The sequence below is a fragment of the Artibeus jamaicensis genome, unplaced genomic scaffold (genome assembly GCF_021234435.1).
Source record: "Artibeus jamaicensis isolate MK-2021 breed Jamaican fruit bat unplaced genomic scaffold, CSHL_Jam_final contig_471, whole genome shotgun sequence".
Lineage (NCBI taxonomy): Eukaryota > Metazoa > Chordata > Mammalia > Chiroptera > Phyllostomidae > Artibeus > Artibeus jamaicensis.
Genome location: NW_026521850.1, coordinates 6,917,328 through 6,939,221, shown reverse-complemented (window position 1 = coordinate 6,939,221; position 21,894 = coordinate 6,917,328). Strand labels below are relative to the sequence as shown.

The 21,894-nt window shown below is 42.7% G+C and overlaps 1 protein-coding gene across 3 annotated transcripts; it reads left to right on the top strand.

Moving 5' to 3' along the window:
- Positions 1 to 490: 490 nt before the first annotated feature.
- On the top strand, positions 491 to 19,746 carry ZBTB43 (zinc finger and BTB domain containing 43). Of its 3 annotated transcripts, none has more exons than XM_037159528.2 (3): positions 491 to 640; positions 4,423 to 4,521; positions 14,398 to 19,746. In XM_037159528.2, the coding sequence occupies exon 3, from the start codon at positions 14,421 to 14,423 to the stop codon at positions 15,822 to 15,824; it is 1,404 nt and encodes a 467-aa protein (XP_037015423.1). In that variant the 5' UTR covers positions 491 to 640; positions 4,423 to 4,521; positions 14,398 to 14,420; the 3' UTR covers positions 15,825 to 19,746. The 3 variants fall into 3 exon arrangements, with proteins under 3 accessions (XP_037015423.1, XP_037015485.1, XP_053523752.1); XM_053667777.1 differs by lacking the exon at positions 491 to 640 and adding an exon at positions 687 to 867; XM_037159590.2 differs by lacking the exon at positions 4,423 to 4,521.
- The last annotated feature ends 2,148 nt before the right edge of the window (positions 19,747 to 21,894 follow it).

Sequence of the window (21,894 nt, the reverse complement as noted above, 5' to 3'; positions counted from 1 at the left end):
CACACACACACACACACACACACACACACACACACACACGCTGGTCACATGACTAAGCCTAGTTCAACTACCCAACTACCGGGCCCATGAGCATGAAATTTCCATGAATATTCTGGAACAATAATAAGCCATTCCCTCCAGCTGGGGTGAAGGTCCACCTGCCCTGGGATTAAAGGATCACCTCAAGTACCTGCACAAAATGAGTTTTTTCCTAGGAGACCCAGTACAGCACCTGCCACACAGAGTGTACTGGACCTTCAACCGAACATTTATGTGCCGAAGATGCTGTGAAGGCAGAAACGGATCTCACCCGATCTCTGCCTGGCAGGCTGAGCGAGGTAGTCCAAGTTTACAAAGGCGGTAGTCTGAGTCCCTAAACTGAAGGACCTACTCCGGGCTGTACTGCGCAGACGCTGGATATGAGGCGGGGCTAGTCGACGTGAGCCACGCAGGCGCGCAACGCTTTCTCTTACAGACGCACCCTCGGAAGCACTGTCAGTTTCGGGGGGCGGCACCGAGAAGCGTTTCCGGGGGCGGGAGGTAGTAGCTGAGGCTGTTGGGGAGGCGACAGCTTGAACGGGCCTGGTTCCGGCAGCGGAAAGTGTCCCGGGCCGGCTATGTGAGCGCCAGCCCTTGGGAGGTACGGCGGGGTCAGACCACAGGCAGTGCGGGTTGAGGGAGGGAAGCCAGCGGGATCTGAGGGTTCACCTGAAGGTCCGGGCGCGCGCGCCGCCGGCCCTCCAGGCCTGTGCCGCGGACCCGGATGCTTAAACCGTGCGCGGGTGGTTAGAGTCTCGGTGCGCCAGGTCCTACTTCTGCGGTCTCCAGCCAGCCAGGCGCACGTACTGCGACACCGAGGCCTCTGAGGTAGCGTCTAGTCCAAGGTCACCCTGCGGTGGCGGACCTGAGCGCTTAGAGATCCAGCCCCCGTCTGTCCGCCGGCCTTTCGGGACCGCCGGGTGGGCGCGGCTGGGCAGTTTCGGGTTCGAGCCAAGCCGGGAGAACGGCTGCGTCGGGACTTAGCTGATGCCTTCCTGTTTTCCTCCGTGTCTCACCTCTGTTGCTGTCTCTGTCACCTGTCGTCACCTATCCTTTTGACCTCTCAACTTGGTCCATGTCAAGTTTGTATTTGTCACTACTTTGTCTTTCCCTCGAGGCTATCTTTGAGTATTTCAGTCTTTTCTTTATATTTCCTTCTCAACCTTGCTTTTGTGTCTCTTGAGTTTGTGTTTCCCTCCTAGCCCTTATTCTCATTCATGGACTATCTCTAAGTCCCACTCTTCGGCCACCCATGTTTCTCTGACTCGGCCACTTCTGTCTTTTCTCTCTTGTTTTTGCCTCTCCGAACTGGGTTTCTTTGGGCGAGGTGGGCAGGCCTGCCCAGACCTCTGAGCCATGGAAGGTGACTCATGACCCCTTGAAGCCTCCTGCACTGGTGACATTCTCAGTGACTGGACTGTAGTCCGCCCTCAAGTCTGACAGGTGTCTGCCCCAGCTAAGTGTCAGGGTTCAGGAGTTCCTAGCGGGCAGATAGAAGCTATCTCAGAGCCCAGGTCACTTCCGGAACCCTTGCCTTTTCTTATCCAGGGTTTTCCAGGCCTGTACAGTTCCCTGCTTCCCTTCGCTCCATCCCCTTACCCCTGGATGGTCTCCAGGGCCGTCTACAGCCTAAGGAAGGGTCAGTCTGAGATCCTCTGCCCTTGAGTCTCAAGGGACAGTAGCAGGATTTCTGGGAGAGCTGTATGCTTAGTTCTGAGATTGTCAGTACATGCAGTTAAATTATGAGAAATCTAATAATTTGGGGTTTGTTCTTTGCTTCACACGAGTGGAGAAATGAGTCAGACACAGAACAAATATGTGAGTCTGCTTATATGAGATCTCTAATACTAGGCAAATTCATGGAGAAAGAAAGTATAGTTTACCAGGGGCTGGGGGAGGAGGGAATGGAGAATTGCTGTTTAATTGGATCCTGGGTTCTCGTGTGGGATGACACATGCTGGACATGGATGGTGGTGATGGTTGCACAGCATTGCAAATGTGCTGAATGCCACAAACTGCACTTTAAGTGGTTAAAATGGTCAGTTTTACATTAAGTATGTTTTACTACAGTGCAGAACTGCTCATTGGAGATACCTGGAACTAATGAGCTCTTTGAAAATGTGGTTTTAGTAATTCGGTAGCTTTTGGGAATAGTGTTTAGTTGAACTTACATTTACTGATACCCGCTTTCTTCACAGCCAGGGTCCACAGAAGTTAAAAAATTCAGTTAGAATCTTCCTCAAGTTTTCTACTTACAGCAAGTTCCCCCCTGTGGCTCTCTTCCCTCCATATCCCTTGGATTCAAGCAGGAATCTGCTGCATAAGTAGGAAATTTGAGGAATGTTTTGCTTTTCACATGAAGAAAACTCATAGGGTTGGAAAAATAGCCCTTTTACTATAATAATGCAAAGTTATGTATTATTTCTTATATGTATTCTGGTGGGGGAGGCCTTTATTTTTTGCTCTCTTACTTAAGATATCACTTTGCCTGTAAGGTAGTTTATCAAACTTTCTTACAAGATGTGGCAGCAACTGAATTACTACTGTGCTGACTCCTAGATACTATCGATTATCTTATTACCACCCAAGGGAGAGAAAACCCTGTTAATTAAGCTATGACATATGCTTTCTTATCATTTAGGTTTTTAAAATTTTTATTGGAAACATTTTTAGACTTACTTAGATATGTTAAATGATATGCTAATGCACATATAAAAAGAAAAAGGAGTGAAATATGGTGGAAGTGTTCATTGTTAATATTTCTTCTCTTTCAAATGCTTTTCAGTCCAGAGCTCTGTCTGTGCTTTTCCACTGTGCCGCCCTTCATGCTGTCAGACATGCTGGCGAGGCTCTCAGGAACGCTCTGTCATTGTCTCCAGCAGTGACGACTATTAAATTTCCACCCGGCCATCGCAGCCTGATTTAGGAAGTTCGAAGATGAAAATGATATACTCAATATCATTTTCATGAACTGTTTTTTTTTACCATATTTATATGTACCATACGTATAGAAAGAGTTTTGTCTTATTTATAATGTATTGAGGAAAACACTTTCCTTTTAGTATTTTTTTTGGTATGTAGTTAATAATTTTCATGAAACAAGTGCCTTTCTGCCTTCTGCTTCCTTGATTTGAGCTGCTTCTCGGGAATGCTAATGAATGTGAGAGGGTGCAGTTAAGAACATTTCCTTGGCTTCATTGAAATGTCATGGCAGGATGACTGAGCAGTTGGGGGTTAGTGGCTAGAACAATACCTTCTTTAAAAAAATACTTTTATGGAAGTATAGTTGGCATATAACATTACATCAGTTTCAACATAATGATTTGACATTTATGGACCTTGTGAGGTGATCACCAACTAACGACCATCTGTCACCATACAGAGTTCTTACAATATTTTGACTGTTCTCTGTGCTGTATACGACATCTTCATGGCTGATGGATTTTAACTGGAAGTTTGTGCATCCTATTCCCCTTGCCTCTTTCACCTGCTCCCTCTGGCAGTTGTCAGTTTGTTCTTTGTTTCCACCCTTTGTTTCTGTGTTTTTGTTTTGTTTGTTCTTTTTTTTTTCCAGATTCCACGCATAAGTGAAATCATAGAGTATTTGCCTGACTTACTTCACTCAGCATAGTACCCTCTGGTTGCATCCATGTTGTCGCAATAGCAAGATTTCATTCTTTTTTTTATTTCTGAGGTACACCCTGTTGTGTACATACACCTCATCTGGGTTTCTGCACATCTTGGCTATTGTAAATAATGTTACAGTACACATAAAGGTGCATAATTCCTTGTTTAAATCTCAAATTGTTTACCACTATGGAATATTTGTCCTGAAATTTTAAACCGTTCAGGTGTGGCTTAAAATTTAAGGGAGATATGAGTCAAAATGTATAAAGTATAGGTAGCTTGTTTTTTAGAAATCCTAAAATAGGTTTTACTAAGTTCTTTCTTTCTCTAAAGTGTTCCAATTTAAGAAAATTTAGGGTTGCTGATTGACCATCATCTGGAAACCAAAACATTTTCTAAAGGGTATTTTAATTCTTCAGGATCACACAGGCATTGAGCAGTGTGGGTTTTCTGTGTTCGACAAATGTGTCATGGTAACGTAAGATGTTAGTGCTAAAGGAAATTGAATGAGAACTCTCAGCATTCTTTACAACTTTTCTGTAAAGCTAACATCATCCCAAAATTAAAAGTGTATTTAAAAACAACAAAGGCAGAAGCCAAAAAGGTGCAGAAAAGACAATATTACCAAAAATACCAATCCTGATCAGTTTTCTTCTGCTGCTCACATACATGCGTAGTATTTAGTGGCAAGACACATGAACACCCTGAGGAGCACCAGCATCTCCTTTACTTTTTCAACATCATTTTTCCTTTCAGAAGTCAATGTGATTTTAACTGGAAGCAAAACTGAGCAATGGGAGCCTTTTTCTTATTCATTCAAACTGCTTTTTGATGACCAATACAACTTTGCATTAGGTAAGTCATAAACTTGCTAAAAATACAACTTTAAAAATAATTTACTAGAATGATTTCTTTTTGAGTAAAAATAATAATGTAGTTGCATTTAAATGCCTTAGGCCAGAAGTTTCTCTTACTTCTGAGGAGACACTAGAAGATTCACCATGCCAATCACTACCATACATTGTCCTGACTGAGCATTTAACTTTAGAGAAGCGTTTCTGCTCAGTGACTTTTTTTTTTAACTTAGGAAAAGACTAGGTTTGGAGTTGCACTTCTGTTTGAACCCTGACATACCACTTCTTAGACAAGTTACCTTGGGAAGGTCTTTTAACCTTCCTGAGCTTCTGTTTACTCCTCTTTAAAATGAGTGTGATGATACAGTGATGTTGTGAGACCTGAGTTTATATAGTCTGCTTTGTAAACTGTAAAGCATTTGACTAAAAATTTTGGTAGGCATGGTGTGTGGGCATTTTTGTACATTTGTTTCGGTCATTAGGTTTAGTAAAGTAATGTTTACTGTGTTAAAATGTACTCCCTATAGTAAGCATGCAGATGACTGTTTCAGCCCTGTGCCCTCCTTCAGGGACCCTTAGGCACCTTGAAGCCCCACAGTTCAATGGTACTCTATTCCGCCTTCTCTTTTTTTCCCTCTCTGCGTTTTATTTTAAGTTTTTTCTATTACTATCCTTTCAAGTTCACTAATCTTTTCTCCTACGTTGTTAATTCTGTTGTTACTCCCATCCAGTGTTCGTTGTGTTTTAATCAATGGAATTTCTCCCCCATCTATTATGCTTAAGTTTTCTATATTTTCTTGAACATGTGACCCACTAATTGTATAAATCTGTCATTCTAGGTCTGTTTCTCTTGATTGATTTTTTTTTCCTCTCATTATGGGTACATTTTCCTGTTTGTTTGGTTTGGGGGTTTGTTTTTTTGTTTTGTTTTTTGTTTTTTTGTGGGGTTTTTTTTGCATGATGCTGATTTTTTTTTTTTAATGGAGGCCAGACATGACTTTTACCTTGTTGGGTTCTGGATATTTTTCTGTGATGTAAATATTGTCACGCTTGGTTCTGGATCACAAGTTACATGGAAATAGTTTGGTCCTTTTGAGGCTTGTTTTTAAGCTTTATTTAGCGAAACCAGAACTGCATTTTACCTGGGACTAATTGGTCCCTGCTGCAAGACTCTTCCGAATACTTAAGGTTTTCCACTCAGGGAAGTTCTCTTCTACTAAATATTTTATTTGATTATTCCTTCTACTCTACTCATTTTGTTCTTTCTCTCAAGGATACTAATTAGCCATATGTTGTGGTAATTTTGATCTCTAGTCTCTATTTTCCTGTTTTATTATCTTTTCTCCTGCTGTTTTCATATTTCTGTCCTCCTCCTGAATTCTGATGGGAGTTCCCCAAAGAGCCTTCACATCACTGATTCCATCTTCTGTAGCCGAAATTCTTCTTACTGCTTGTTTAAATTTCTGCTCTATTAGTTTCCTTATATCTTTTCTTTAATTCAGTCCTTTTTCATGTCATTCTGCTGTTTTTGTCTCATCTTTGCACATCATTCATAGAGACCATTTTTCACCAGTTGGTGGAAAACTACAGTTTCAACGTGCTGTCTAACCTGTACTCTTTGTTTACCCCTTGCTATTTTCTTTTCGTGTGTATTCGTAGAATTTGTTTACAGACCCCATTTACTTAAAAGAATAAAACCATATTGATTTTGTTCATTTATTTTTTTTAGAGGGAAAAATTCTGCGGAGCTCCGACATTCCCTATAGAGTGGATTGGTTTTAGTCCTTCACCATGTACCTGGGCACTGTCAGAATCAACACTTAGCTCTTTTGCGGATGGACAGCCTGAACCCTATTGACACCAGGACTTAGCTTAAGTGTAACGGGGCTCAGGGGCTCTCTGCACTTTCTTCTGGGTTGGTGAAGCAGCGATATCTGGGGCCTACCTGAGTCTCTTTGGCCCAATTAGCAAATGATGGGCTGCCCTTGCCTCCTTCCTGGGCCACTATTGAGCCCCATCCTCTCATACCCAGTCTTTTATTTATTTATTTTTTTTAAGACCTCTCTGCTTGGGCAACCTTTGGTGTCCCAGTGCAGCCACCTCTGAATGTTGCCAATCTTGGCACTTGTCCCGAGGTCCACCCTCATTTTGCACTTACAGACCTTCCAGATGAGCAGTTATTACTGGGCCTCTGACACAGGTGCTGCTGCTGCTGCTGCACCAGGATCGCCTGGTGTAGCAGGCGGGTTGCACAGGCAGGGTCTCTCTGCAACCTGCAACCTGGTCTGTCTTTACTGTGTCCTTAGGTAGAGTTTGTGGCGTGTAGATGTCCTGGATCCCTAGCTTCTAGGACTCAAACCAGTGTTTCTATACTCCTTAGACTGTTTGGGTTAGGATGTACTAAAGGGAAGAATTATAGGTTGCCCTCAGGCCTCCCCTTAACCTGGGGACACCAACACTTACAGTGACAAAATACATAACTGTAGGATACACTGGGTTCCCTCCCCTGACTTCCTCCAGAGTTTGTAATTCTCCTATGGTGTTTTTTTTTAAAAATCAAGATTTACCTTGAATAATAGGGTTGTATGGGTGGGGTTTTTAATCTCCCCAGCCACATTTTAGAGTCTGAAAGAGGTGCCTTGATCATCTTAGAAATCTCTCACAGCACCTTTCATGTAGTAGTTTATGTCGTTGTTAGGGAGTTAAAGTCTTTTCAACAATTGAAACAGCAGCTGTACCATTAATATAGATCTCAACTACCTGTAACTTTGAAAATATTACTTATATAGTAGAAAAACCTTTAGAAGTTCAGGCTTCACGTGTCACTAAGATTAGGAAGTATGTAGAAATGCCATAAATTATGGAAGTATGTAGAAATGCCATAAATGACCCAAAATTATGGACAGAGGTCAGGTCCTTACTAAATTGCAATTGACAAAGTTAAAAATGTTGTTATATGACCTTTTTTCCAGTTTTTTAAGTGTGTGGTGAAACATGTATGTATCATTCAGTTTGCCATTTGAACCATTTTCAAGTGCACACAGTTCAGTGGTGTTCATTACACTTGTGCAACCAGCACCACTTTGTTTCCAGAATTCCTCCTCACCCCGCACAGACTCTGCCCACGGAGCAATAGCTCTCCCGAGTTCATGTAACCTCTGCTCTACTTCCTGTTGTTATGAGTTTGCCCATTCTAGATATTTCACAAAGTGGAATAATGCGACATTTGTACTTTTGTGTCTGGCTTATTCAAGTTAATGTTTAGTCAGTGTTCATCCATGTTGTAGCATGTATCAGAACTTCACTCCTTTTTGTTTGTATTCTATATATGTGTCTTGTAGGTATAATTGATTTATAATATTCAATACCTCTGTTTATTTATAGATCTGTCTGGTTTTTCGATCCATTACAAAAGCAAGGTGTTGAAGTCTCCACCTGTTACTGCAGATGTGTCTGTTTCTGTCTTCATTTCTGTCTATTTTTGCTTCATTATACTTCTCTTGTTAGGTGTATATATGTGTTTATGATTGTTTAATCTTCTGAATAGATTGAACCTTTTATCAATATATAATGTATCTCTCAGTCCTTCTTCATTCTTGTGACCGTTGTAACTTAAAACCTGTTTTGTCTGATGATAATACAGGGGTGGACAGAAGTAGGTTTACAGTCATTGGTATGGAAAATAATGCAGTAGTTGATACATAATACACGAGCAAACTCTGCTCATGTACTCGAAGCTGTAAACCTACTTTTGTTCACCCCCGTGGAGCCACTCCAATTCTCTCTGGTAACTCTTTGCATGGAATATTTTTTCATCATTTTACTTTCAACGTTTATGCCTCTATGTCTGAGGTGAGTCTCTTATAGACAACATACGAATAAATTATGTTTTTAATCCATTCTGCCAGTCTCTGCTCTTTAATTTGAAGAAGGATTTACTTCTACCATTAGCTATTTGTTTTCAGTATATCTTGTATGTTTTTCGTTCCTTAGTTCCTCCATGACTGCCTTTTAAAAATACTTGTTTTATTAATTTTATTTTTTGTATTCTGTTTTGATTTCCTTCTTTTTGTATATATTGTTAGTTATTTTCCTAGTGGTTACATTGAGGTTAACAATCAACTTTTTAAAAAAAGATTTTATTTATTTTTAGAGAGAGGGGAAGGGAAGGAGAAAGAGAGGGAGAGAAACATCAGTGTGTGGTTGTCTCTTGTGCGTCCTACTGGGGAACTGGCCTGCAACTCAGGCATGTCCCCTGACTGGGAATCAAACCAGTGACCCTTCACTTCGCAGGTTGGCACTCAGTCCACTGAGCCACACCAGCCAGGGCTATAATCAACATCTTAACGACCTAGTTTGACTAATTCAAACTTAGTTTTAATAGTATGCAAACACTCTGCTCCTATACATCTTCTCCCCCTTCGTGGTGTTATTGTCACAGATTACATCCTACTACATTGTGTGCCTATTAACATAGATTTATAATTATTCTTTTATTCATTTGCCTCTTAAATCATAAAGAAAAAAGAACCTATAAATAAAAAATATAATACTGGTTTCTTTATTTACCGATGTTGTTACTTTATTCAGTCATCTTTATTTATGTGGCTTTGAATAACTGGCTAATGTTCTTTTATCTCATCTTGAAGGACCTTTCCTTCATCATTTCTTATAGAGGAGGTCAAGGAGGTCTGTTGGTAACAACACCCTTCACTTTTGCTTATCTGGCAATATCTTAATTTCTCCTTTATTCTTGAAAGGATATTTTTGCCACATATAGAATTATTGGTTGACAGATTTTTTCTTCTAGCATTTTTAAGTATGTCATACCACTGCCTTCTGGCCTCCATGGTTTCTGATGAGAAATTAGCTGTTAATCTTACTGTGAAGTCCTTTTACGAACACAGTGAATCTCTTCTTGTGCTTTCAAGATCATCCCTTATCTTTGGCTTTCTTCCGTTCAATTCACAGTGTTTCTCATATGGATCTCTTTAACTTTATCCCATTTGGAGTTTGTTGAGCTCTTTGGATATGCAGCTGTGTCTTTTACCAAACTTGGGAAGTTTTGGATCGTTTCTTTTAAAACCTCTTCTGCCCTTTCTTCTCCTGAGACTTCCATGGTGTGTGTGTTGGTGTTGGTATATTTGATGGTGTCCCACAGAAATCACAGACTGTGTTTTTTGTTCTTCATTCTTCTTTCTCCTTCCAGGCTGGGTAATGTTACTTACTTTATCTTTGAATTTACTGATTTTTTTTTAATGTCAGCCTGCTTATATCTGCTCTTGAACTCCTTTTGTGAATTTTTAATTTCAACTTGTATTTCTTTCCTAGGTCTACCATAGCAAAATATGATAGACTAGGTGACTTAAATAACAGAACTTTTTTCCCACAGTTCCAGAGGCCAGGAATCTGAGATTGTGTTGTTGGAAGATGTGGTTTCCCCTGAGCACTTCTCCTTAGCTTGCAGGCGGCCACTTTTTCACTGTCTTCACATTGTGCACATCCCTGAGGTCTCTCTGTGTGTCCAAGTTTCAGGGCAGTCAGCTTGGATTAGGGCCCACCAAGTGGCCCTGTTTTAACTGAATTACTTTTTAAAGTCTTTATGTTCCAATATAGTCATATTCTGGGGTAGTTGGGATTATAGGGCTCCAACATATGAATGGGGGTATGATTCTGCCCATGACATATTTACTTTTTAGCTCCAGAATGTCTATTTGGTTCCTTTTTATGATTCCTAATTCTTCATTGACATTGTGTCCCTGATTTCCTTTAGTTCTTTGTCACATGCATTTTTGCTTTGTTTTCTTTTGCTTTTTGGTTTTTGATTTGCTTTTAGTGATTTGAATGTATATAAGATGGTTGATTTAACATCTGGCTAGTGATCCCAGTATCTGGAATTCCTCAGAGATAGTTTCAGTGCTTTTTTTTTTTCTGTGAATGTGCCATTATTTTCCTTTTTCTTTGTATACTTCATAATTTTCATTGAGAACTAGAACATCTACTTTCTAACTAGTATTCTAATGTAACTCTTGAAAAAAGATTTCCCCCTCCTAGGAGATTTTCTTTTTTCTTTGTCGAGTGCTCAGTTGCCTGTTAGCATGGTGATTTTTCCAGACTGTTTTTCAAAGTCTTAGTATTTCTTTTTGCACGTAGTCACTGAAGTTGCTGTTGCTTTATCTGTGTGATCAGCCTGTGACTTGACAAAGATTTCCTTAAATGCTTTGACCCAGAGAAGAGGGCGGGGAAGTGTGTTTGTTTTTTAAATGTTATGATAGATGCTTCTGGGGAAGCCACTGCCACCAAAGGGGACAAACAAAGCTGTGTGGGTCTGCCAGAATGGGCAGGATGCAAACCCCCCAGTTCGTAGAGGACGTGATCCTTATTGTTCACCCCAGGCTGTGGCAAGGCTGAGGAATGGGGATTGTAGCTGGTTTGGGTACGCTGCTTTCTTAGCAAGGTTCAGTAGCCTCTCCCTTCATCCAGTATTGCTTTGGTTGCTGTAAGTATTTGATCAGATTTCCGAGTTCCAAAATAGCTGATGCCGATCATTTTAACAACTTACTACTTTTTGTGGAGGGACTGACCTCTAGAGCTTCCTACTCTACCATTTCTATAACGTGACTTACGGTGTTTATTTTTGTAGAACTGTTTTTAAAAGTCTATTTTCGGCCATTTAAAATTCTACAGCACATACTTGAAATCTTGAAGAAAAGATGGATATTCAGTAATAGTGTTGAAAAAGTAGGCTAGCTGTTTTGGAGGGGGAAGGGCTGGATTTCAGTCTTACTCTTTATGCCAAAGTAAACTCTTTGTACATTAAAGGTTTAAGTGCCTTTTAAAAATATGTACCAGGAAAAAACCTAAATGATTTTATTTACTTTTAAAAAAAATAAACCTTGGAGTTGGGATGCCTTTGTATATCTAACACAAAGCCCTGAAGCCATAAAAGATGGGCTACTTTAATAAATTTTCAGGTTAATTCCCAAGTTAATTTCCTGAATTTATAAAAAAAACTACAAATCAGTGAGATGAATTGCCCAATTTATTTGAGCAAAGGATATGACTGATAATTTGTAGGAAAAAGAAATGCCCTGTAAACATGAGTAAAGAGTACCTTGTTCATAGTTAAAGAAATGTTGGTCAGCCCTGCCAGTGTGGCTCAGTTGGTTGGAGCACTGTCCCATGGCCAAAAGGTTCAGTTCCCAGTCCAGGCGTGTACTGGAGGCAACCAACTGATGCTTCTCTCTTGCATTGATGTTTCTCCCTTCCTCTCTCTCTAAAAGCAATGAGAAAATATGCTCGGGTGAGAATAAAAAAAAGAAGACAAAAAAGAAATGTTGGTCAAGACAACAGTGAATCATGGGTTATTCATTTTGGTGGTTTGCAAACTTTTATTTTCTTATTTGATCACATCCAGTGTTGGTAAGAGTGTGCAGGAATAGACACTGTCATTGCTGTTGGTAGGAGCATGACTCACTGCAGCTTTCTGGAAAGTACTTTAGTAATATATATCAGAATGTCAAATCCAGAATGTTGAATGCATAACCCTTTGACTCAGCAATTCCACTGGTAGAGTTTAATCTATACATACCTACACAGATGTCCATTGTAGCATTGCTCATAATTTCAAAACCTTGGACAATTAAAATTCTGTAAGAAGAGAACTGCTTAAGTTATGATATATCCATACAACAGGAAACTATACAGCCATTTGAACAGAATGAGTTAGCTCTTTTTGTGCTAATTTGGTGTCTTAGTCCATTTGCAGTATTGAAATAAAACATCACAGACTGGGTGGCTTAGAAACAGATATTTTATTCCACAAGAGTTCTGGAGTCTGGGAAGTCCAAGGGTAAGTGGCCAGAAGATTCAGTGTCTGGTGAGGGTACCACTTCCAGGTCCACAGGTAGAATTCCCTGTCCTCTCAAGGAATTCTGTGGTGTCTCTTTTATAAGGGAACTAAGCCCATTCATGAGAACTCTGCCCTCATGACCTGAGAACCTCCCAAAGGCCCCACCTCCAATACCATCCCATTGGCAGAATAGGTTTCAACATGAATTTTGGGAGAAGCATTCATTCTGCAGCATGTTGGAAGATCTGCCAGATTCATTAAGTGATGAAAGCTAAGTACAGAATAAAATGTAGTTCACCCATATGGGTAGGGATTTTTAAAGGACATACACGATTTATTCTGATATACATACAAAGATGAGGGTGACTAGGACTAAACGGTGGAGAGATTTTTTTTACAGCTTTCTGTACTTTTTTTATATGTTTGTATTAGTTCCTCTCCTCCTTTTTTTTTTTTTCAAAAAGCTAAAAACAAAATTCTGCTGTGCAGAGATCTAGCAGAGAATCTGTTTACCCAGATGTAGTTCTTAAAATTTATACACCTCTAGTCTATACATTTGGATAGTTTTCTTTCCCTTCTGAAAATGCAAATATCTAAATAGTTGTTTTCCGGTCTATTTTTGTTTTAAATTATGATAAAATATTTTCAGAGGTATAAACTATAAACTAATACTTCATTCTAAACACACTGTCTTACCTCCTAAAATTATTAATAACTAACTTGGTCTTTTGGCATCTTCTCAGAGGAGGCAGAATGAAGAAGCAGGAAAAACAGCATAGGTTTTGGAGCCATAGAAACCTAGATTCAAGTCCTGTCCTAAGCAAAACTAGCTTTTATTTTAACCTTGGCAGAATTGCTTGAAATTACTGAACTTGAGCATATCAATCCCTATATGTGCAGAGTCCTTGTAAAGATAAAGCAAAAAAAGATGAACAGTCACTGATATATAGTAATTACTCAAGAAACATTAGTTTCTTCCCTTGGCATCTCTCCCTGTCTCTCAAAGAGAACTTGTAATCTTTGTTTGGGTTGTCTGGTTCTTTTTATCTTATGCTTTTATCTCATACCTGGTATTTAGCAATATTTACATATAGATAAGGGCCAGAGGACAAATAGCACTGAGACATCTGCTGGGTTTTCTGGTTTGTTTTCATTGACTGTGGAATTATGGGGCACGCACAGGACCTCCATCAAAGTCCATCTTGTTCATTGCTGTTAGAAATTGTCTCCAATGTCTGACTTACCCCACAAAATATATTTATAGTAACATCACAGGTAATCTCTTATTGTTTGCTGTAATTTTATCTTTGGTCTATAACTTTTAACAATTTGAAGATGAGCAGGTAAAAGGAACACCTTGCCCTGCCATTTCGTTTGTTTCAGAGGGTTGGACAGCCCTCAAAGGGCCAAAATTCTGACAGCAGCTGGAGAAACTCACACTGTTGGGGGCCTTGGCCTGTTTACCCTGTGGTGCAGAGTGAGCTCAGGCACGGTTCTCCTGGCCTGGCCACTGCAGCCCTCTTGCCCCCTGCTCCCTCACTGGATTCTAGCCTGATGGTCTCCTTCCATTGCCTTGCAGTTGCAGCATTCACTTCCGCCTCATTTCCACCTCGGAGGCTTTGCATGTGCTCTTCCTTCTTCTGCCCACAATTCCATCCTCACTCCAGCTTGGAAATATGAGTTGAATTTGAAGCCTCTTAAATATTCTATCATTTTGATATGTATCACGTTTGTTTTGACTAAAAAGTTTGTTTTACATACGGGATTTGTATAGGTTGTGAATCTAATCTCTGTGGGTTGTATTCTCTCACTACCAAATCAGGAGTTAATGCCATGAAGAGTGGTGGGCGGTTCCTGCCATTGGCACACTTCATACCTGCGAGCCTGGCCCTGGGGAATGAAGGCTTCACCCCACAGTGCCCACAGGCCGGGGACGTGGAACTATGGAATCTGCCTTAGCTATCTTAGTGATCAGCAAGTTGCTCTGTGGGCTGGAATCAGTACTAATTTTTCTTTCTTTTGTAGCACTGAACAAGATTTGTGATGAAATGGAGCCTGGAACAAACTCTTTTCGAGTAGAATTTCCTGATTTTTCCAGCACCATTTTGCAGAAACTGAACCAGCAGCGCCAGCAAGGACAATTATGTGATGTCTCCATTGTTGTGCAAGGCCACATTTTCCGGGCACACAAAGCTGTTCTTGCTGCCAGTTCGCCCTACTTTTGTGACCAGGTGCTCCTGAAAAACAGCAGGAGGATTGTTTTGCCTGACGTGATGAACCCAAGAGTGTTTGAGAACATTCTCCTGTCTAGTTACACGGGACGTCTCGTAATGCCCGCTCCAGAAATTGTTAGTTACTTAACAGCAGCGAGCTTCCTCCAGATGTGGCATGTGGTAGACAAATGCACAGAGGTTTTAGAGGGAAACCCTACAGTCCTTTGTCAAAAGCTAAATCATAGCAGTGACCACCAGTCTCCAAGCAGCAGCAGTTACAATGGCCTGGTAGAGAGCTTTGAGTTGGGCACTGGGAGCCACGCCGACTTCCCCAAATCCCAAGAACTGAGGGATGGAGAGAACGAAGAGGAGAGCACCAAAGACGAGCTGTCATCTCAGCTCACTGAGCATGAATACCTTCCCAGCAACTCGTCCACAGAGCATGACCGGCTGAGCACTGAAATGGCAAGCCAGGACGGGGAGGAGGGGGCCAGTGACAGTGCCGAGTTCCACTACACCCGACCTCTGTACAGCAAGCCCAGCATCATGGCTCACAAACGCTGGATCCACGTGAAGCCCGAGCGCTTTGAACAGGCCTGCGAGGGCATGGACGTGCACGCGCCCTACGACGAGCACCAGGTCACCGAGTCCATCAATACCATGCAGACAGAGCACTCGGTCCAGCCCTCGGGAGTGGAGGAAGACTTCCACATCGTGGAAAAAAAAGTGGAAGCGGAGTTTGATGAACAGGCCGATGAAAGCAATTATGACGAGCAGGTGGATTTCTATGGCTCTTCCATGGAGGAGTTTTCTGGAGAGAGGTCGGAGGGAACTCTAGTTGGGCACAGACAGGAGGCTGCCCTGGCAGCAGGCTACAGTGAGAATATTGAAATGGTAACAGGGATTAAAGAAGAAGCTTCCCACTTAGGATTCTCAGCCACCGACAAGCTGTATCCTTGTCAGTGTGGGAAAAGTTTCACTCACAAGAGTCAGAGAGATCGACACATGAGCATGCACCTTGGTCTCCGGCCATATGGCTGTGGTGTCTGTGGTAAGAAATTCAAAATGAAGCATCATCTTGTGGGCCACATGAAAATTCACACAGGCATCAAGCCGTATGAGTGTAATATCTGTGCAAAGAGATTCATGTGGAGGGACAGTTTCCACAGGCATGTGACTTCTTGTACCAAGTCTTATGAAGCTGCAAAGGCTGAACAGAATACGACTGAGGCTAACTAAAAATAGTATCCGGCCCTTGAGTGGCAGGCACAAAAATAAACGATGGTAATTATGCAAATCTGGGCACAGATGATGTGTGCTACTTGCTATTATGAGAGAAGCTTAAAAAAAAATGGGAGATATTTCTGAAAGACCAGTTCTAAGTAGGCCAATTAAAAAACCTAATTCCTCAGATTGGTATGTTACAGTGCAGGCCGCAGTAGGTAATGGGGGTAAGTTAACCCACCTCCTAGCTGGCCAGGTACACCTTTAGGCCTGTTGTGATGAGGCAGGTGGACTGGTGATAGAGATGCCTGCACTTGGAACTGGACTCTGGCCAGCCCACCAGTTCCGCTTCCGGTGGTAGCAGTTTTCGATCACTCATTATTACAAGGCCATGTTGGAATTTTATTTTGCTCTTACTATAGATACTTAGGTAATGTGGATTTGTTTTGGTAGCTGCTTTACTAAATGACATGCTACTTTACATAAAAGCTAGAAATAATGTGATTCCTAGGATGCAAAACTGATTAACAGAGCTCTCGTCTGGTTTTATTCTTTCTAAAAAGACATTTCAACAAAACTATGGAGATATTAAGGGGCTGACAGGCTAAAGTAGGAAACAACTTACGGTACAAGCTTCAGGTTCTGTAAGACACCCAGTCGCAGTGTGTTTCAGACTCTTGTTAAGGCCAAGTTTTGTGTTTTAGTGCTAACTCTTAGTTTGAACAGTTGGATCTAATTGTAATTCTCTCATGTTCCCGGGATGGGTATTTCTGATTGGTTTGCTGTCCCAAATCCTTTCTGTTTGTAGCATCCACACTGTGGGATCTGCTCTATGGCTAGTAGACGTCTAGCCTGCTGGGACTGACCCCAGGACCATTGGCTGCTGTAGCCATTTTGCTCTATCTTAGATTCTGGTGCTTCCCAAAGAGGTCAGTCAGTGACCACAGTTAGTGGGAAGGAGCCAAAAGTCACGCCTAAGAATTACCGGTGAACTTCAGGAGTTAGTAGAGTGCTCCAACTGTCAGAATGAAGAGTTGCTGACTAGAGAATTTTGAGTGGCAGGTTATAATGGAGAGGGGAGAAACTGCACAAGAAAAGAGGAGTTGTGGAAATACTCTGGTAGGGGGATATTTATTCTCTTAGAGGGGCACACTGAGCTAATACTGCCACTTCTTTCAGGAGCTCTGGAATGTGTTTTAAAAGGAGGGAAAGGAAGCGTCCTAATTTTAGAAGGTAGTCTACAGATTCATGCTCCCAAATCACAGATAAAGCTGCATAAATTTACAAGTCCACATAGCTGTACCTACTAAAAACAATAAGCTAAGCAGCTATTCTGAGGCCTCTTCCTCCAATCAGTCAGGTGTTTCAGGGTAAGAGCAGCATCTGTCCAGGAGGCTTTTACGCTGTGTAGTGCGCCTGAAGCTGTCACTGGAGCCGGCAGGGTGCTACTCTGTGTCATCTTTTCCATAGGCTTACTGGTCTGTTACTTCCAAGTGGAAACTTTTTTCCTGAAAATAAAAATAACTTTTCTTGGATTTGGAATGAAACTTTGTTTCAAAAGTTTGGTTTTTCTCTAGTGTGATAGACATTGCGGGCAATGGCCGCTGGTCCTTAAGCTCCTGCACCAGGTGTTTACTCGATGAATGTTGTCTGGAAGGGGATCAAGGTGACAAAACAGGGATCTACTCATGAACACTGTATCATTCTCGATATATAAAAAGCACTTTGTATTTAAAACTTTATTATAAATATATATATATTGACTTTTTAACTTAGAAACTAGATATTACCTCTTGGTTGTTTGCCACATCAATAGCCTCTTCTCTTAGTGTCGAAATTTTACCGTTGACAGTCCTTCCTCCGAGTGCCGGACAGAGTGGCCGTAGTCAAGCTCACTGGCTCCTTTTCTTTTTCTCATATTAGAAGCCAGTGGGTTTTAGATGTGATCCTAGCCATTATGTGTGAGGAGAAATCCTTTTATTACTCCTAATTTTAGTGCTAAGGCAGTGAAGCCATTTTGTTCTGCCAGAAACTGATTACCCTCTTCCATGGTGTTAGCAAACCATTTTTTGCCTGTTTGGAAGGTGTGACATCCTGTTTCCCATTACAGATTATATTCAAATGAGCATTGGGACATTTGAGAAGGGTCCCAGAGGTAAAGTTTAAATATTCTGCAAAAATTTTGGCCCTCAGTCAAGCCGAAACCAGCCAGCACCCTCATCGTGACGAAGTGCTCTCCTTCAGCCCCGAGTGGGGCGCAGCTCCTGGCCGGTGGTTTCGGGAGCGGTCGGCTCTGCTGGAACGCACTTCATGTGCTGTGAAAGCAGATGTGTCTTTTGTGGAAGTCCTCACGTGCGCATCATCTACTAAGTGTGGAATTTAAAGTCTTAAGTTCCTCACATCTGCAGTTTTAATTTTTTTAGGCTAGTTGGGGTTTCCATAGCAACTAGGGTTGTTAATTGGGTCAGCCAGACCTTGTGAGATGGTTGGGCATCTGACCTGCGGGCCGCGGCCAGAGACGTGGGGAAGGGGATTGCCTTAGTTCAGATATTGAAAGTGGATTTTTATAAACTCTGCTTGTTAAGAGTAGGAGATTCTGTTGTATTACTACCTTTTTTTCCCCTGCCTACCCTGGGGCGGATAGTCGGTCTCCTTGGCCTCAATACAGCTTTAGAAAATCTTTATCCTTCCCAGGTTTGGATGGTTGTGGGTGACACTTCTCAAACAGTCTTTCAGGGATCCTGTCAGTGGCCTGCCACCAAGGTATTTGTCCTCTACTTTGAGTCTCAACTGTGGTTTTTCTCTAATCCCAGTGGGAAAGGGCTTCACGGCACCACCAGTGTTGTTTAATATTAGAACTTATACAATGCCTTTAATTTTAGATACAGACATTAAGTAATCCACTTGGTAAAGGCGGTATCACTGCCTGAGGAAGGACCGCGACAGCCGTCCCTCAGGTACTGAGGGTACCCTCAGGTGCTCCTGGCCCCGGCCTGTTGATTCTTCTTTCAAGATCTCGCCTTTCTCCGGTCTCTCCTCTTGGCCACAACTTTCAAAGAGTCTGCCAGAAGGGTGTCCTCCGGTCCAGCAGGCTTTTGTGAACTGAGCTGACTCCTGGCTGTTTGGGAAAGCTGCTGAGTCTCAGCCGCTCCTCCTCGCGGGGGCACACACCTCCCCAAGCTGCTGCAGAGGCAGCTGCGCTGCCCGCTCTGCTGTGCTTCCCCCCGGGGGGGTGGTGGGGCGCGGTTTGCCACAGTCCCCTGGCCTGAGGCCGGCGAGGACTCCATCACACCAAATCCAGGGGTTTGCTTTAAAAGGTCTCATGATTCAGGAAAGCTGGAAACTAAGCGGCATGTTACCCTGCCCCGCCGCCCCCCCCCCCCGGCCCCTATCTGTGCCACACTTAATTTTGTGATTTAGGTTGCTTTCATGGGTGACTAACTTTGTTCAGTGAAACCAGGGTTTGTTTGAGTTTTTTCTTTGCTACTTAATATATTTAAAGGTACATGCCTCTTATTTTAGATCTCTACTGATAGTACTCTATGGGAAGATGCTGGAACACATTTTGCAAATGTGACTTTTTTTTTTTTTTTTTTTTAGTTTTGCTTGAAGCCTGTGTCACAATGTCAGTTGCTGCTGCCTTCTTTCCTTTTATGAGGTTCCCAATGTTTCTTCCAGAAAATTACTTTATTTATGCAAGTCAGGTGACTCTTAGATCACAAAACCATTCGATGATAAACAGATGATCACTAGGTGCATATCTTATTGATTTTGTGAAATGTTATGCCTGTGTTGCAAAAGTTGAATAGTTTTGTCTTTATATATTGCTGTCTTCATTGTACAGCATGGTTTTACTTAATTGAATGTTACTGTTTAATATTTTCTTCTTATAGAAGAGACCATGCCCTTTTGTATGACATGTTTTAATAAATGTTATCTGTCAACTTTGTAAAAGTTTTTTCACTCTGGGTAAATGAAACATGTCTTTGTTTTCATTCTGGCTTTGCCACCTGAGAATAAAAGTTATATTGTGGCCTTTTGATAGTAAATGCCAGATAGACAGTTGGATCAAGTAGATAGTGAGTGCCCATTTGCCACGCCAGGCACTTATGACGGTCATCTCATTTTGAACCCCCACCAGCCCCGTCGCACATTGCAGTGTGCGGCATAGTCCCTGTTTGCTCCTTTAGGTCCCCTCCCTCCCTGTGCTGCTTCGTTCTGGGGCCTCTGGTCAGGATCTGCCAGAAGGACGCGCTGGAAGGAGCTTGGCTTAGGAGAGGAGGGGAGTTGGGGAGTCACTCCCCTGGCTCCTTCCTGCCAGGTGTGTGTGGACGGTGGCTGGGCCCCTCTGCCGAGGATGACAGCTCCTGCCAGGCAGCTTCAGGGTTTGGTAACCACTCCCTCCCCTTGTCATTTCAAGCTGAGGATTAGCACAGACTCCCTGTTTTGTCAGGCCTCTGCAGGAGTTAGTAGCCCTGCCCACACCCTTTGTCAGCAATGCTTGTATGAAGCCCTCCTCCGTCGCCCCAGCTGAGGAAGCCCTTTGCTTCACACCGGGGCTTTGGCTGATGCCCTCAGCACGCTCATTTCACTCTGAACCTGCTGTGATTCGGAGAAGGCAGGTGTGCAGCCGCCGTGCAGTGGAGCTGGGATCTGAATGCCGGCCTTCGTGGCTCTGCACGTAGGTGGCTCTTTCCACTGCTCTGTAACCCTCCATGCTCCTTAGGTGGGTCCCTGCCTCACCTCACCCTGCCCTTCCCCTGTCTCCCCCGCCCCCTGAGAAGAAAACCCTTAAGAACAGCAGCAGTGCCCTTTAAAAGTGCTGCAGGCACTGAGGGCCCCACATATTTCCTAACAACAGCTCATTACCAGAGACACTGCTTGTTTTAGACCAAACTTAACCATCTTCCCACACAAACCTTCTGTTACCACTGTTTGTTGTGAGGTTGCCCCCTCCCCATTGCTGATTTTGAAGCCAACTACAGATTGTCTGAGCTAGCTTAGCCGTTCCGTGTGTGTACAGAAGGCCAGCAGAACCATTTCTGGCCACCACCCCCTTTTTTGGAGATGGAGCTTGTCCATCCAAGGGCAAAACGTCCCTGTGGCATGTGACCCCTCTGACCCCGGCTTTCACCCCTCCTGGGGACCCTGCTGAGGCCCCTGGGGACCGGCAGTCCAGCCCACCGGGGACACAGCTTTTTTCAGGTGGCTCCTGCAGGCCCGTGACCCCCGGGGTGGAGAGGAGAAGCACTGTGCTCCTTAGGGGGAGACAGGGAAAGATGAGGCGGCTCCTTTGTGTTTGGGAACAGAAACGGGGTGGGAGGCGAGGGGGTGTCACCCAGATGAAGCATGTGACACCTGTGCAGTTTATTTAGGTTTCCTCAGTCAATTCAGGGCCGGCTTCGGGCTTCCCACCACACCACCGGAGCACGCGTTTCCTTGCGCCTGGCCTCGCGGAGGGCGCACAGCTCTAGAGGTCACCCACGGTCGACGGATCAGTTCACAGGTCCACAACGGGACATGAGGTGAGCTTGAACTTGATGTAACAGTCATTCGTTATCTGGTTAATGATTTTAAGTATGTTCTCCCTCGGTGCAATAAGCAGAAGAGGAGAACCCTGTGCCCTTTCAACTCTGTTCTGTGCCCTTTTGAAGAAAACTTGGACAACACTCTGGGTTGAGACTTCAGTAAGTGGGCACGGCAGGAGTGGCATTTTTGTCCCTTAGTGAGAAACCAGAAGGAGAGTGAGGATGCAGAGAGAAATCTCATAGTCTTTTTCTGAACTGGTTTGACTATTTTGAATCAAAACCAAACAATTTGATTTTATAATCTTCCACCACTTTCTTGTGCTAGCTCAAGTAGCCTGATGCAATTACAGGAAAATCGCAGCTGTCCTTTGAGGGAGTATGTGGGCTCTATAACACCCAGGTGATTTATAAGCAATATTGTAGGTAAATATGTATTATAAAAAACTGGCTTTTTTAGACTCTAGCGATTATGAGTTCTGATTTTTTCTTCTTTGTATTCCAAAATAAGAAGCAAGTACTGAAACCATTAAATGTATTTATAACTTCATAAGATACTA